This window comes from Rhamphochromis longiceps, linkage group LG16 (assembly GCF_057381845.1).
Source record: "Rhamphochromis longiceps isolate RC_006_pf linkage group LG16, R_longiceps_female_GT1.1, whole genome shotgun sequence".
Taxonomy (NCBI): domain Eukaryota; kingdom Metazoa; phylum Chordata; class Actinopteri; order Cichliformes; family Cichlidae; genus Rhamphochromis; species Rhamphochromis longiceps.
Window position 1 is genome coordinate 25,245,225 of NC_140572.1, and position 18,051 is coordinate 25,263,275.

Below are 18,051 nucleotides of genomic sequence, written 5' to 3' on the forward strand. Positions count from 1 at the left end.
CATGGTGGCCACTGGACTGTGGGCAGCACTTTGGAAATCCTGGTTCCAATCAATAAGCCTGACATTTATTGAGTAAGTCATCAAGCCTTTTTTTTTCCTGATTCCAGCTTCTGAAATGTGCAGACTTGCTGTTCAGACAACTTTGCCTGTAAGAGGTTTGAGTATAGAAAACAAATATTAAAAATATATGCTGTCCTTTTCAACAACTTAAGGCTTCAAGGCTAAGCCGTTAAGTAATCAACTGAACAAAAATCAGAAAAATGAATGAATATTCCAAATAATAATTAGTAAAGTTGTATAATTCATGACGTCCAGTGTCTGCTGGGTATTCTGCTAGCTTTATTTTTTCAAAGCTTTGCTCAAAAAGAACAATTTTGTGTCTCAGACTTTTTCAGAGTCACCTGAAAGGTCGAGCCTTCTGTGATTAAAAGCACACAGAATAATGACAAACTCCTTTACACATAAAGCAAAAAACCAACAACTAACATTCATTACAATGTAACTCTTATAGTATCCTGTTGTATTGGTGTTTTTTTCTAGCTCATAATAAAAGAGACGGTACAATTTGCTACATTTAAAAAGGACAGAGTAACCCCGGGTAATGAGATGTACGTGAGGCCTTAAAAGCTTATTAATCAACCGTATATTTTGGTGCGACAAGCTGTCAGGTGCTCAACAGTGAAGCTAATCATTATTTTATGTTCAGAAGTTTTATTTTTTTCTACAAAAAAAAAAAAAAAAAAAAAAAAAAAAAAAAAAAAAAGCGAAATGTACAAACAGATGACAAATGTGCAACCCACACATTGAAACATTACATTCCTGTTCTAACACCATGCACTTTAAGATAATGAAAAACAATAAATGTGTGTGCGTAATATCAAAGAGGTCACTGATTTTCAATCTGAATGCCAAGCAGGCACCTGGCATCAGTTCAGTATTCAAGCAGCATGGGCAGTATACCCCACCCCTCATGTACTTAGTCCTTCAGATAGTCTCCGAATTGGTTTTTGTGGGACCAATGAGGATTTCCAAAACACAGCACAATTTCAAAACCCACAGTCAGCACTGTTTTTATTACTTCCAAATCTATCACGTGGTTTCGTTTAATCATCATTCAGTATGTTTTGCAAGAATATTCCAGTTTTACAGCATCTTAGAAAAATAATTGGTTCTGTATATATAACAACAATGGTGCTAGATACATCTGAACAGCATTATGTACAATACAATTTGTTTGCCGAATGTGGTGAAAGATATCTGTAAAGGTAACGATGAGTACTGATATACTTCATATTCACTTAATGCAATGATCAAGACTTTGTATCATTTATTTATGAGATATGGTAATTATTTAATATCAATAAGCTGCAATATTTTATCTCAAACCATCCTTTTCAAACATAAAACACCTCAACCATCCAAAATCACTAAAAACCAAACATGTAACAACTTTTATAAGGAAAGATTTGCACCCGGATATGTCATGATATCTCCTATGGAAAGAATTTGAAATCATATGGAAACAGACTTAAAAATAATCTTTTTGATGTAATGATGTTTTGATAGCTATAATATTACAGTGTGATTTTCTCAAAAGTACCTGTTAAAATCTACATTCATTCAAAATGTATCACTTGTATTTCTAGTCCAAAACCAACATCATATTTCTCATCACCTGTAATAGATTAACTTCCTTGATGTAATTCCTGTTGGAGTAATACGGAACATCAACAGCTGCGTCAGTTAACAACCGACCTGGAATTTCAAAGATATGTTTCAGGTATAGTGCTGTGCAAAAGTCTCGAGTTGCCCCTCATTTCCTTTTGCTTTGCTTCCAAAGTAGTTAGAGTTTCATGCAATTTTTAAAGTGGTCTTGAGCAATAATTATCATTTGAATCTTTAAAATTTTGTCTTTGGACATTGACTGCTTTTTTTGTTGTTGTTTTTAATTTCAGACAAGTTCTTGCACCTGACCATTTTCAGACTAATGTTTTGGGGGGATTTTGCATTTTCTTTGGGGGGGGGGGGGGGGGGGGGTATCTTTAGGCGCTTTGTTATTAGCATTCTGTTGCAAAAACATTTTCCCCACAATTTCTTTAAACCAAGACTATGAACAAAGGCATTCAGGAGAGAGGTTCAATAGTGAGTCTCTATAGCCATCTGTAAAACAAGGTGGCGGCTCTGTCATGGTTGTGACTGCAATTCAGCCACTATTACTGGGGGATCTTCAAAACTCATCAAAATTGATCAGATTTAGATCCACCATCCCCAAACACACCGCCAATGTAGCAAAAACATACCTGGATAGAAAAGCACACAGTGAAACACTGTCAATCATGGACTGGCGTCCCCAGAGCCCGGATCTCAACATTAATAAAGCAGTGTGGGATCAACTTGACAGAATGGAAAGAAAGGCAGCCAACATCCAAAGACGACCTTTGAATGTCTTTTAAAAAGCCTGGAGAACTATTCCTGAAGACTTACTTATGGAAGTTACAAGAAAGCTGCCTAAGAGAGTTCAGGCTGTGTTGAAGAATACTAAAAACTGATTTTTTTTAAAGCTCCCTAGAATTATACAAACTGTTTTGTCTTATACTGCATCTCCATGTATGTTTGCATACTTCAATAAAGCACTGCAAATATCAAGAAGTTAAGGGTGGCTCAAGACTTTCTGCACAGTACTAGAAACTTTAAAGAGATTAGTACAACTCTTTAACCAAGTTTAAGGGATCTTCATAAAAATGGCACTCCTCTTAAGTTAAACTGTAACAACTGATATGGGTGTCAGGGCTTCAACTGAAATTTGATTGTTCAGTTTGTTAAGGTTGGGCTTCAGTTTTCTCTCGAGCAGATTTATTACCACACGGTCTCATGAAATGTGATAAAAAGACACGTCCTAAATAGCTAATGCTACAGTGGGCTTGATAAAGAAGAAGGAAAAGCATTTGTAGGTTATACAGGGCTACGACTTTATCCCTTCAGTAAATCACCTTAAGAGGGTAACACCTATCAGTGCTGATCTCCATATGTTAGTCAACAGTTGCAGTTAAAATGACCACCATTCTGCTTCAAGCATAGACACAGTAGACACCGACACGAAAAGAGAATGAGCAGCAAACCAGCTGTTTTCTTTTACAACTGTACCTATAGTAGATACATCAATGCCTGTCTGGATACAGTGGTGGTTATAGAATCTCAACCATTGCAAAGATACGTCTCAGAAAATGACAAATGGTCTCCTGTTTATGTTTTTCCAGAAGCTAATCAGCAGTCAGTGCAGCAGATTCACAGCTAGCAGGTGTCCATCACAGTGTGACTCCTTTGATGTGAGTGTTTTCCATGCACGACCCGATACGTCATTATCCTAGTTCAGATCTGTAAAAGTTCCCAAAGCTACAGCTCATCATATTTTTAGAAATGCAGGTGCCAGTGCAGTTTATCCTCAAACCTGTGTTGAACTGTAATACGATCAAATGGAAGAAAAGCCGCTGCTGCCCAGTTCTCTGCACTTCTTGGCCAGGATGTAAAAGCAAGAGGTGCATGATGTGTGGTAAGAGCCATCTGGTGAGGGTAAGGAAAGCCAGGACTGGTTGGGTGGAGAACGACAGAGGACTGAGGTGAAGAGTCAGACGCTAAGGGTCATGTTACGGAGCAGCCACTGCTGGGAACGGCTGCCATTGCAGTCTCTCAATGTGGGGACCATCTTGTCGTCCTCAGAGGGCATGTCCAAGCACTGGTTGCTATTCACATGCAGCAGAGTAAGTCGCTGGAGAGAAAAGATGAAAAAACAAAACAACAGGCAGTTACAACTGATGTAAATATATACGCATGACATTAAACAATTACAAGTTGAAGACCAACCTCCCCTGTGTTTTACAGTCATGTACTCTCAAAGATGCAGGTCATCACTGAGGGCATCAGTGTCAGCTGCCAGTGCCTCACTGCTTCAACTGTGGTCTGAAGAAAAGCTGAATCTATGCGCATCACTCAAACCAACCCTCAGATTCATTTTAACTACCAATTTCCCAAATTTCAGCTTTGTTGTACCATTGACCCAGTAAATAAACTTAAGTCTGTGCCTGCACCATTTATTAAAACAATAAAAACAGAATGACAAAATAAGGAACATAAAAAAGGGTTACCCCTCATACAATACATCTCTCACTGTGAAACGCTGTGGAAATCGAGGCTCCTGTCGGGGGAGAAACTTGTCATTGGCACTTTAACAAAAGGATGTTTCTGTGATTGACTGAGCTTCAAAAGCATCAACCTCTCTAGAGCCAACTCCCCCCCACATTCAGTGGTAATGGGAAAAGGAGTTGTTTTAATGTTAAAACCACTGCAACAAACTCGCTACAGTGTTTTCAGTTTTATCACTATGTTTAGGTTTGCAAACCAAAGAGCTGAAATGATAGCGATGTGAGGTGATAATAATGTTTGTTCCTCTGAGTGACCCTTATCACATACATGTGGTGATCTGGTCCATTCTCAGGAACAATAATAAACAGTTTTAAATATTTATTTATTCCAATTATTAAAATAACCTAGGAAAAAGAGTTTATTGTTAACACTGCAGCTCATTATATTTACTTTTTGATCAAAGTGCTACAGTATAATAGGCAGTAATACTGCTGGTGCTTGTTAGCACTGACCACATCACGATTATTTATTCAACACCATGCTTGGGATAAACTGTGTTTTTATTGTTAATGCGACACATTATAGCAGCATCTTTTTTCAGAACACATAAGTAACCAGGGATCACGAGGAGAAGAAAAAGGTTACAATGTGACATTAGTTGCAACAAATATCTCTACCCTAATGATTGTGTGTGCCTTAATCAGTACACCACAATGATCGCCTCTCAGTTGCAAATTGTGTAAAATCTGATAAAAATTTTCCATTTTTGTTACTATGGTTGCTGTAGCTCAGGAGGTAGAGCAGATCATCTACTAATCAGAAGGCTGGTGGTTCGATATCTGGCTCCTCCAGTCTGCATGCCGAATATCCTTGGACAAGATAGTAAATCCAAGTTGCTTGTATGGATGGGTGAATTAGGCAAGTTGTATAAAGCACTTTAAGTGCTCAGTTAGAGTTGAAAAAAACCTATATAAGAACCAGTCCATGTATTAGCAGTGTGTCACAAAAAAAAAAAAAAAAAAAAAAAAAAAAAAAAAAAACCACACAATTTGTTGCCATTTTTCAGCTGATTCAAAGACAACACAGTTTGACAGCATTAAATTTTTTGCACCAACAAGTAGGGATGGGTATCGTTTAGGTTTTATCCGATACCGGTGCCAAACCGGTACTTTTGAAACGGTGCCGGTGCTTAAACGGTGCTCGAACCGGTGCTTAAAGAATGGAGAACACAAAATTGGTCCAAAAACCTCTCATGTTCAGCTGTTTTTTGTAAAAAGATAACAATGTTAGCCTTTTCTGCAGCTATGGGGCATATATGGTATCACTCTTAGCTGGAAGCAGTGCTTAAACAATGGAAAAAACACAAACTTTGTCCAAAAAACCTCTCATGTTTAACTGTTTTCCACTTTTTCTTTGGTCATTTTAGCCTTTTTGGCCATGATGAAGGGAGTATCTGCCATCAAACAAGAAGACAGCCGCATGTAGCTATGATGATGTTTGCTAGTTCACCTTACATGCATGTCAGAGATTTACAGTTAACAAACAGTCAGGTGAATAAACAACACTGAGACACTTGATACTGATAACGTGTGGCACGGGTGAAACTCAGAGAGAGTCACACCGAGCTGCAGTATTCGTTTATTTTTATAGTAGCAGGGTGGGACAAGCATAGCAGTTTCCTTTAATTTTGCATACGTGTGTGTGGGTGTATGCGTCACTAAGTTCGTGTGTGTGCTAATCTCTTTGCTGTAAATGACACGGGGTCAGCTTCCTGTTTCTGCGAACAAAGCTGTGGGTGTTGTATCTGTGCAAAGGAGCAAGTCTTTCCTATAAGAGTAAAATATGAACATATACTTTAATGCAACATAAAACTCATAAAAGCGTTTCTTCCTTAACAATGCATTAATGTAATAACGTGGTTAGCCTACTCAACGTAAATTACACACGGACAACATTAAGCTACTCGCGCAGAGAAGAACGGCTGCTGCTGCATCATCATCCGTCATCATTTCTGCTACACTGGCAGGGCTAGGGGCCAGGACTCTATTCTTCGGGTTTTTGGGGGATATTGCTCCGGGTCCGATAACAGGTACCACACCCGCAGTAGATGTGCACGGTGTGAGGTCTCGCAGCAAGCTATCAAATACGGCGCATTTCTCAGCTTTTAAAAAAAAAACTCTATGCGTCGCCAGGTGTTTCATCGGATTTGAGGTGTTACCTCCTTTGACAGTATCACAGTATCAGCTTAAAGCACTTGTTGCAGGCTGCTGAGTTTGCATCTTTTGCTGTGAAGTACAGCCAGACTTTTGACCGCTTCGCCTTGGGCATTTTTAATCTGTAGCTCTGCTCTAAAAGAACGTAGGTACCTGGACCCGCCTACTATCCTCGGAAACGTAAAATGATTGGCTAGAATCTAAAGTGTATCACAGCTCAGGAAATAAAGCACTGAAATAAAGCACCGTAATAAAGCACCGAAATGTGCGCTGCTTTTCGGTCTGGTTACTACCGTTTATGTCAGAACCGACACCGGTACCCATCCCTACCAACAAGGTGATTTGTAAAGAGTTATTAGCAGAAAACCTGCCATATTTGAGCAGGGTGTGCAGTGTGTCCTTAAAATTTTTGAGGAAACTAGACAAGTGAAGGACAAAAGAAGTGGCTACAGCAGATTCACTGTATTTGTCGTGTCCTTATAAAATAGGGGGGGGGGGGGGGGAATCCAGCAAAGACCTGACACAGAACCAGAGAGATGTATCTGGCCATTGAACTGATCCATCTCTTGTTCACTGACACATCATAAGAAATTGTTTGAAATTGAGGCAGAGAAGATAAAAGGCCAAGACATGCCAAATTATATTTATAGAGTGATAAATCCAGTTTAGAAAATTTAGGTTCAAATCATCATGAACAGAGGTGTTCAGGAGAAAGGTACAACAGGGAGTGTCCACAGTTATGTATTAAACATGGCGGAGGATCGGTCATGGTTGGGGGTTCAATTCAGCCAGTGGTGCTAGGGACCTTGTCAAAATAGATGGAATTATTGACACCGAGAAGTAAAGTCAGACTCTGACCCACCAACAACTATAAGGCATCTGATTGGCAGCAGCTTCAGTTTTCAGCGTGGACTCAAACACACTGCAATGCAGTAAAAGCACGGAACAAAAGAAGAGCTTTGACTGTCCTTCAAGAGGCCTTGAGAATTATTCCTAAAGACTACTTTAACACAGAGTGAACTGTCTTAGGCAGCTTCCATGTCATTTTTTAAAGTATAAAGTCAGTAACACCAAATATTGACTTTCAAGCTCATTGCAATTGCTCAAACTCTGTTGTTGCCTTATAAACTGTATTTCTATGTATGTTTGCACGTTTTGAGAATCACTGCACTTAGTTCCCTTTTTCCTAGCAAAATATAAAGAAATAATTGGTTGCTCTAGACTTGCACAGCATTGTATACCAGTAAAAACACCTGTACAGAACTAATGAAGGTGTGTAACTGCAAAGCTTATCATTATAGAAGTATTTTAATAACCTTACATTTCTCACAGTGGCTTCATTACACATCACAGGCCAAATATGCCATCATCTGCTAACTAAATTGACCGTGGGACAAGTTGGATTGGGCTCTGTCTAACTGGGCTCAGGTGACAATGACTGATTAACTGGCTTTCTTCATGAAAGACATTTTAGTAAAATAATGATGAGTGAAAACCATTTACACTCTCAGGGATCTGGTACTGTGCATACTGGCTCACTGTCACTGCCATAGCTCATCAAGACACTTAAATAGAACAGGGTCCCCGTTAATGTAATTACAGTATTCCTTCTCCTGCTCCACTCCATCGCTCCTGTCTGTCCTATGTGATGCTTTTTCGTGGAAACCAGAAAGGCTAGAAAACAGGACAAACTGGACCAGACTGGAAATAACACACCTGTTGTGATGAGCTCGAACTCAAGCACCACACAAGTGGTATGTACCACAGGAGAGAATCTGTGGCTATCTGCCACACGTCACCAGAGATAACACCCCCCACTAACAACTGTGAGAGAGCCCTCAATAGCCTTGATTAACCATTTATGTTTAAACCCTCAGTAGTAACATGCTTCCGCAATTTCATTCCTCACTTGAGTTGCTTTTCTCATCCTAATGATCACATGCAGAGGAGTAGGGGACTTGAGAGTTGGTTTGTAAAGAGAAGCAGAGCCTCTGCAGAGAAAAACAATGCCACGAGAGAAATTGTGAAAATTATGTTAGGAGCTACAAAGATGCCATGTAATATATGAAAATGTATAAGCGTATAAATGAAAACCAAAACAGAGATAGCCTCAGGTTTAGCAGTTTGCAGCTTAACACAATGTTATATTGGCATAAAAAATAAAACGCAGGTGAACAAGTAACCTAAAAATACATCATGGCATAAAAACTGGTCATTAAGCATGATTTGGGGGTTTTTAAATTCTGCAATCGAGGCATAATTCTTCATTAAAACAAGATTGAATATCCTCTGTTAACTGTCAAAGCACAGACTAATGAGCTCACGGAGACGCTCAGGCCATGTTTGATCTCAAGCTATAAAACACAAGGGCCCAACACTATCTGCCTGGATACAAAGAAGTGCATGCAAACACAGCCACACACACACACACACACACACACACCTTTCCTGAAGTACACATTGCAGACTGCCCTACAGGGCACACTTGTTCAAACAGAGTGAGAACAAAGAGAGCAGGTGGCACACAACCTCACACACCTGTCTAAAAACAAAGGAAAAGAACAGTAAGCTTGTGCTACACTATACTTTAATTTAAAAAGTAGTTCTTTAATAGTAGTTGTAACTTCATAGCAAAGTTCTCCCTAAACTATTGAGAAGAAGAATAAAAAAGAAGCAAAGATCAACAATTTTTTCCTAATCCAGACTGAATGAATACTACATTTTTGAGCCATGCGCAGGGCATAATCATTTACAAAGCCTTTCTAAACAGCCTTAAATCATAAAGATACTATTTTTCCTTTCATTCAAAATCTAAATTTACTCCAGGGGAACATGTGGCACAAGAAAAGTATGATTTGAAAAAGAAAAAAGTTCCATGTTCAATGAAATTACTCGAAATATGGAGGCCCTGTCCTTTGCTCATAATTATTTCATGCTTGCTTTGGGGCAGAGAAAACTCCCATCTTCCTCCCAGCAAACCAAGCACAGTCTCCAGAGCAAGAAACCGAGTGTGTGCACAGCTGAGACCAGCTAATTAAATGATGACCGTTTCTAACCATAACCCAGGTTGAGGAATAGCATCCTCTTTATCACCACACAGCACACTGGACTTGCTGAAAGGCAGAGAGGTTCTTGTTTTGACGTGATCTTCTGTGCTTGCTGCTAGGGATCTAGATAGAGGAGTGGCTTTTTTGTGGGATACAAACACAGCAGATACTTTTGTATCTCAGGGCAGATTCAGCAACAGTGTCATTTGCTTTAATGGAGCCCTTCTCTTGTGTACGTGCTCCTCTCTGCTTGCTATGCTAGGAGGACGTCTGAGAGTGAACAGCAAATCAGGCCATCTAACAGCAGGTCACTATACTGCCACAACTCTGACACACACCAGCAGTCCCGGGAGCTCCTTACCCAATTTGCCCTGCTTGGACACAGAAACTGTGGCATGCTACAGTGAAATTGCTCTTTAGCGTTTTGAGAGATACAACAGTACAGGATTCTGAGGTGTTCACTCCAAATTACTCAACAGAACAGAATTGGCTACAGAGAGAATGACTGACAGACACAAAGCCTGGAAAAGGCAGGAAAATAACAACTCCGAAATGGACAGAAATGCTGAGCTGAAGAACATTCCTCACAAAAGTATGTAAATAAGAAGGCTTAGTGGTGAAAAAACACTGATAATGGGCATTTTACAATGTACATGGAACACTGTGTACACAGCTGCTTTTGGCCAATAAGAGAGTGGCCTGAGCAACTACAGCCATGAAAGATAGGTTCACAATGAAGGATCACTTCAAAAGAACTTGTAAACAATGGCGAGCCCATTTGAATAAGCTCCGCATGCAGATAATCAGCTAAAAATAAGCACGTCCTCCATCTCGGCCATCATTCATCATGTGCAGGCAGTCCAGGGGACAGCCAGTGAATTTTCACATCAAAATATAATATTTATTTTGGAAAATAAATGTCAATTGAGATGTAATTTAGCAAAAAGATTAGCTAAAGGTCTTCCAGATAGCATCTTATACAGAGAAGCATCTTGACAGGACATCTGTCATTGTGTAATGAAGCTCTTCCCACGTCTCTGTGCACTCCCCCCTTGAAAGGTCACCAATAACAAAAAAGTGTTAATGCTTCCTAAAACACATGCACATTCAGGCGTACACCTGGAAGAACCACAAGTCTACTCTCACTGACAAAAATCAGAAAATCAAACATACTCTCAAAACAGCCAAAGTTGCCTATTACAGCCCAAACAGGTCTAGTGAATTCTAACAGTGTGAAACTACATTGCTACAGAGCAACTATGATGACCACCAACCTCTAATTCTACACCTAACTTGTGCTAATCTGCTCACCTCACGCCCCCCGTAGCCCCCGAGAGCAGACTTGAGTTTAGAGAAAATAATCCGTGGGACTGAAGTAGAGGTGTCTAGCGACCTCCAGACGAGTGTAGTTGTGGAGGATCCACGACTGTATTGGACTGTTGTTACAGTACTCCACAGTGGGGCCATAGGTGCCGTCCTCCAGACGGCCGATGGTCAGACATGATTGGGTGATGATGTGGAGGAAGGTGTGCTTCTGCAGTGAGCCAGGAGGGAAAAGGGACAGATGGGTTTCAAGGTAAGTCACAGAGTCATAAAGTAATTCTTAAACTGATGCGTCTGTTCTTCGCAGTAAACTTTCCCAGACACTGACTAAATGTCTGACTTATTTGGTCCATTTCTTGTTTTATTTAGTTATTAGATGGACCATATCTTCATAAGCGATATGGGTCATGTTTCAAATTATTCATGTGACTATTGGCTCAGTCACCCACGAAAAAAGGTAACAGGATGGCAACCTCCTTGCATCAAATCAGTAGCAACAATCACTTGTAGGCAGATCTCATTGATGCAGACAGATTGGCAACACATTAAAATCTGTCTGCATTTATGAATCTGAGTGTGTTTGCACCAATAAGCGCTTGCCCATTGAAAGTCTCCTGGTTAAATTCCTATATAAAAGCAAGCAGAGTGCCTATGTCATTCTTTAGTTAAACTGCCATCCTGCAGCAATTACATCACAGTTTAATGTTTAATATAAAGGTGCCATATTCTGCTGATTTATCACAGTGAATCCCTCTGTTCTCACAGATTGCATGTAACTGCCAACTTGACCCCATTCAATGGCAGACTGTTGACAGTCTGATAGGAGACCCACTTATTTTTAATAGACATCTTGATGCACAAAGTGGCTTTGGGGTCAGCAACTGACTGCAAGTAGTTGCAGGCCTGGTTGCTGTCTCCAAAGCAACCACTTGAAAGTCTAGGAGGTTGGTTTCAAAGTTCAAACCCCTGAGAAAATGACCACATCAACAATTTGAACATGTCCTTACAATGAGGCAGACGATATTTGCCAAAATTAGCACAATGCAAATAATTTTGGGGGGCAATTTATAAAACGAGATGGACAATTTAAAAAAAAAAAAAAAAAAAAAAAAAGTTAGATGACATGTTTTTACTAAATATCTATGTTCTAATTCGTGGCAGGGCGTGGTCGGCAGGGAAAGCGGACCCAGCTGCACAGGATCGCAATCACGCCTCGCCAACTTAAGATCGGTATAGAGTCCTGTTGTGGTGTTGCTGTTGGTATGTGGCTGGCAGCTGGGAAGCTGAGCCGACTTGTGTGAGCTTCAAGCGTAATAAAGAGAATGTCCAACAGTGGTGAAACGCGGTCATGTCATGCCCCTTACCTGCAGGAATTTGAGTTTATCTATTTGATTCTCCCATTTTACTCCCTGATACAGCCTGTGGCTTAGTGTGCCTCACTTGTAAATAGCTATTCAATCAATATGCCAATCCATGCCTCAAACTCTTTATCTCCAATAAACTCATTACTTGCATTTTGCTGCAATAGTTCAAGTGTGAATTAAATAACGATTAGCTCAAATATTTTAAGTCTTAAAAAAATAAAGAACATTCTGGGTTTCTTTAGCCAGAAAACTGGCTGGAAAAAAAAAAGTTTAAAAACTACATTAGACTCTACTAAAGCTAAAACACAACTTGACAAGCACAGCAAAGTTAAAAAGTACAGATAAATTGGTGAAAACTTCAGCGCACTTAGAAATTTTGGCTATCATGTGTTTGAGTGGGATATCCATGCGAGGGAAAGCACAGCAAATAGAACTTATTGCTGGCTGAAACAGCAGAGTAGGTGAACAGGAAAGTGGATGTCGGTCACAACTGTAAATGAATACAGGAGGAATATGGAGAAGCCAGGTATTTCTGTGAAAGTGAAACTGATGACCAGATGAAATGTTAATGGTACTGTAGTCATCCAGGATTCAGTCCCTGTCAGTCACACCTGGGCTAAAAATAACACCGGCTACTGACAGCGATGAAACCCCAGAGCTGTTTACAACAGAGACCGGTCCTCTTCGTTATGAATTATTCATTTTATTCTCTTTTTTTCCCCCCATTTTAAGGAAAACACACTGAGAGCAAAGTGTAATGAAAGGATTTCTCCATGGATTTGTTCAATGCTCGATGGAAAGGCCTCTGAGCTTCCTCACTTTGTCATACCGCCATGTCAGTGATAGGACATCTCAATCACTCATAGACAACTCTGCATGCGACGCTGCCTCGTCTAACCATCTCCCAGAGGATTAAAAATGCATAAATTGTTCATATAAAAATGCTTTTTGAGTTGTGTAATCCATAATGTATTTTGATGTATTCTAAGGAAACAAGGCTTGAGAAGAATATTTAGTTTTCCTATGAGATTCAAAATGTCTTTGTTTCCTGCCCACAACATCTGTTTCTTCATTTGACTGAATATCAAAAATGCAAGCTTATTACTGCTTGCATACCCAGGAATATTAGGTAAAGTGAAAACCTGGTGTTCAATATGCAGCGTCTAGCTTTGTCAATTATATTTTCTAATTCAGTGCTATTGCAAAAGGAAAAGACTTTGATACATACATATATACACATATAGAAATACCTGTAATGAGCAACACAGCTAAAAAAAAAAAAAAAAACATAAGGTTATTATTTTTTCACCTCACCATTTTGCACCTAATGCATGCAATCATTTGTCTTTGATATTTGTAGGTGATACTTGTGTTTTGGTTTGTTTGCTTGTTTTTGGGGTGGGGTGGGGGGGGGGGTTATAGGTTAGACTTCAGTTTCTCTCTGCGATGTAAATTATTTGGTGACTTGATTGTTCTGCTGCACATACAATATATTTGTCTACAAAATATAAAAGGATAAATTGCAATGCGTGATTCCAGGTCACCGATGTAGAAAAAGACTTCAGTACACATCCAAAAAATATATTTATATAAACGATCTACCGTACTAAACACTAACACTTCAGCGTCCACACACTCATACTCACAATACTAAATCACAATGTGGCACTTCAGGAGGGACAAATTGAACAGCTTACCTCAAAATCATATTCCCACTTGCCAACATACTACATAATGAGACGAGAAAAGAGAAACAGCTGCTGGGTTGAAATAGCAACTCAACTTCCGTGGTGCTTTAAAAAAAAAAAAAAAAAAAACAACAACAACAGCACACAGCACCATCTTGTGGCAGAAAACAGTCATTCTAGTTTTCCCACGACCAAAGATCCTCAGTGTCCTATTGCTCATGAAATTACCTTTTGACAGGTAAAGGTACAAACGTTAAATTGAGGAACAGGGGAAAAGAATGGCCACTTGCTTTAGAACCCTTATTTTGAATTATTTGGATCCTAAAAGGGCCACAGATCCTACCTCAGCATCGTACTCAAACATCTGATTGCCCTTCATGTGGTGACACTTGAGCATGACAACAGGCCCGTTGAGGCGGGAGACATCCAGGCAGAGGTCATCTGTTCTGATTTCTTTATCCGCAGTGTACGAGAACACCTACAGGAAGAGGTTTTATTTAGCTCTTGAAAAATATCAGTAACATCAACATCACAAAAAATAAAACAACAGTATTGTAAGGGGTTTTAGGGATAGATGACTAAACTGTAAATATTTTTTAAACCTTAATTTATTTTTTATTTTTTATTTTTTGTTTTTATTTACACTCCAGAGCTTTTTAAAAATTTATTGTGTACTTTATTGGGCATTTCCAGGATGTTCTACAGATATTTTTTATACAAGACTGGACAGATATTCTGTCTTGTGTGCTGCAGAAAAAAAAACTATAATGAGATTCGAGTATAAAGAATATTGATTGGACCAAAGTGAATTCTGGGTTAGAAATCTTTGAGTCTAATCAACACTGGGCTTCAGAAATGAGAGAGAGAAAGCATTGTATTGAAAATCTGCACATTGACTTAGAAGTTGGAGATTAACACACTCCTTGCTTCCAACCTGAAGTCAAGTTTTTGGGCAAGATAATGTACTGCTAGAGGCTGCACTTTAAAATTAAGTACACCCCATGATTTAGTAGCTTGGAGAACCATCTTTAGCAGTAATAATTTGAAATGATGAGCAATAATTTGAAATCATCATTCTCTCGAATCACTGTGGAGAAATTGAAGTTTGTTTCTGCGCAGCTCTCTTAAGCTCCTGCCATAACATTTCAGTCAAGTTGAGGTCTGATTTGACTGGACCATTGCAACACCGTGATCATTTTATTTTTCAGTCCTTCGGCTTTAACATGCTAATTAAAGCCTGGATGGTCTGAGATCTAGTTCTTGGGATAGTGCTTTAAATATCTTTAAGTATTACATGCCCTGACCTTGGAGTAAATTTGTTGGCATGTCTACTCCTGGGAACATTGTGTTAACACCTAAATGCTCCAGATCAGCAAATTATAGAGGTGCTCACACCTGCTAATGATCAATTAATCAAGTATGTTTAGTTAGCAACACCTGGCTGCTACCCAAGTAGAACGCTTAAGGCTGTGCTTAGTTTCATTCAGATTTAAAGTTACATTTGCAAATTCTATTATAATATAGACAATAGTATTTCTTTTCACAATTAAGCATAATACTCTCAATACAGTATTTCCTGTTATCTCCTCACCTGGTTTCCACCCATGCCATGGCAGTTGAAAAAGCCAACCTTCTCGTTCTCCTTTCTCCCCATGTTGTCCATACACTGGTTGGTTTCAACATTTCTGATCTATAGACAGGAAGTTCAGATTTACAAATAAGAAGTACAAGTTTATTAACTTTGTAACACTAAAGTCTTAAAGGGTTACATCATAGCATTTTATTTATGTTTCTTTTGACAACAGCTAGGCTACAGGAACAGGAAAAAACATACATTACCAGAATAATGACGTCCCATTTAATACATCAATAAAAAAAAATTCCTTTTCTAAGTCCTTGTTTTTTGTCCTCCCTTATTGTTTGAATTCTTCATCCAAGGATCTCTTGTGCAAATTGATTATCAATCACTACATCTTAAATATTGTCTTCCAAAGAAATTAATCTGTTAATATATAATTAGCAACAGCATTTTAGTTCACTCAGTTGTACTGAGTATCTTTAGGGTTTGATTAGTTTTTTAATTAACCTTTTAAACCCAAATATTTGATCCATGAGTTTTGGAAACATACATCAGTGTTTTGTTTTTAATTCTTTGTCAGAAGGTTTAATAATCACTCGATTTCCAAAATCTTTAATTTTCTGGCAATTATTTCATGGTTCAGGCTTTAAAGGGTTAAAAAATTAACCTATTTCTTGGCATTTGATAAAATAATCATATAAGCAAATAACAGAGAATAATGTTAGTTGCCACCCCAGGTTTGCAAATATTGCAGCATCACTAATGCTGAAACCACTTTAAATGCAAGTCACAGATTTAATGATGCTTTCTTTTTGGAAACTGGAAAAAGTTTGTCACCATCTTCCATAAATCCTATAGCTAAAATCATGTATATACCATGTCACTGAGTTAATTTAGTCCAACCTCTGCTCATTATATCCACTTTTAAAGATGAAACTGAGCTAAGTTGACTGCACACTTCTCAATAAGCAATTATCACAGCTCCTACTGACTTCCAGTCAACTCAGCTATCTAATGAACTCCTACATTCACAGAGCTGAAGCGGAGCTGACTATGTATGTTGCCTAAGCCATTACCATGCCTATCATGCAGGAACGGAATGGCATTCATAATAATTAAGTGATATAAAACCTAATGGCTCCGGCTGTTAAGGAAAGGCTGACTGTGTGTTATGGGGGATGAGAATCAGCCAGAAGTAGTCTGGTTTAGAGGAAAATGGAAAAAAAAAAAAAAAAAAAAAAGGTGCTGCAGTGGCTAAAGGGAGATAGAGAAAACCAGTTTTTACTGCAGTATAGGAGAGCAGTGCAAAGGAGAGAGAAAAGTCCCCTCATCCTCAGCTGTATGAGTGTTAGAGGATTACAACCTCATTTCACACTCAGTTCTTAGACTGACATTACTTTTACATGACCTCCATCTATGTCCAGATAGCACGGCCCATGTTAGCACTGAGTTGACCCCCGCTTCAATGCTTCCCGCACAAAGCTATGTTCATCAAGAAGCTGATTGTGGTCACTTTAAAAAAGCAGAAGGGAAATAACTAAAAAAAATCTCTCGTAAAATAAGCTGTGTCAAAACTGTAAATGAGTAGTTATCAAACCATACTACATGCTTACAATTTCTACATATTAACAACCCTATGAAAAATCTGATTTCTAAGGTAGGTACTCGGAAACAGTCTTTTTTTGTTCTTTAAAGAGCAGAATACAAAACTATCTAGAATGCATACACGAGCTTTATCTCACTGCCTCAACATGTGGGGGGGATCAATACCGACTCCTTGAACAGCCAAACGTCTGTTTATTATGCACGTTCAATACAAACTTGGTTGTTTGTTTTTCAGCTTTTTTTAAGCCTTTCCTAGATCCTGATATTTTCAGGCTATATCTCACAGAGATATTGTCTTTCTGAAAGAAAATGAAAAAAACGAGGCCAGGCGCTAAAAGGATATATCTGACTGAACGCAGAAGGAGCCGGTGTATGCGATACATTATAGAAGATTAGAGTATAAGAGAGCTCATACTTCACCAAGAGAGTAGTATCTTCTTGGGATCTGGGAGTCTGGGTAGATGTTCTCTAGATACCAGGAAAACGGTTTGCACTTTAAGGCCTCACGGAGGGTTTTGCGAGAGGAGACGTCTCCGTACTCCACCCGCATCACGCCTGCAAATGAAATGTCAAGACAGGAAATGCAGCCATATGTATCAGTGAACATCATCCGTCACATTAAGAGACACATTTTCTGCTCTGAAAAATAGGATGGTTGTGTCTGTGCACCACCGAGACCCGACACCAGAGGGAACCTTTATGAAGGGAAACAAAGCGCTTTACCTGAAAATATCCCAATCATAATGTTAGCCTGCAATCCCATTTACAAACAGTGTAATGTGGAAGATGCATCTCCTTCAATAGCGCACAAGTGCAAAAGCTGTGCAATAACTGTGGGCCATGATGTAAGTCACTTTAGCCAAATGTGAACTGCCTGATGTATCAGCCTTGATGAAACTAAAGACTAAGAAAGGATTAGACAGCGACTGGGCACAGACACTTACAAACACATTAGACAGATGGTTTCTTCCTAAAGTGCCGCTTGAGGACTCGTAGCTTGAATGCAGATAGACTCAAGGTGGTAATTTAATATGAAAGAGCATGATTGCAATGAGGGAAAATAGAGGACAGCTTTCAAAAACCAGTCAACAT

At 39.1% G+C, this 18,051-nt stretch overlaps 1 protein-coding gene across 2 annotated transcripts in view; it reads right to left on the reverse strand.

Annotated features, from left to right (window-relative positions):
* Positions 1–769: 769 nt before the first annotated feature.
* Positions 770–18,051, reverse strand: part of galnt13 (polypeptide N-acetylgalactosaminyltransferase 13) — a 37,220-nt gene continuing 19,938 nt past the window's right edge. The window contains exons 9-13 of one of the 2 annotated variants that reach the window (XM_085384687.1): positions 17,375–17,514; positions 15,367–15,465; positions 14,119–14,253; positions 10,712–10,934; positions 3,628–3,766 (exon numbers count right to left, since the gene is read on the reverse strand). In XM_085384687.1, the coding sequence (XP_085240813.1) occupies positions 10,749–10,934; positions 14,119–14,253; positions 15,367–15,465; positions 17,375–17,514 (560 nt within the window). In that variant the 3' untranslated portion in view covers positions 3,628–3,766; positions 10,712–10,748. Of the gene's footprint in view, positions 3,767–10,711; positions 10,935–14,118; positions 14,254–15,366; positions 15,466–17,374; positions 17,515–18,051 lie in introns of both variants that reach the window. The other variant, XM_085384688.1, reaches the window with a different exon arrangement.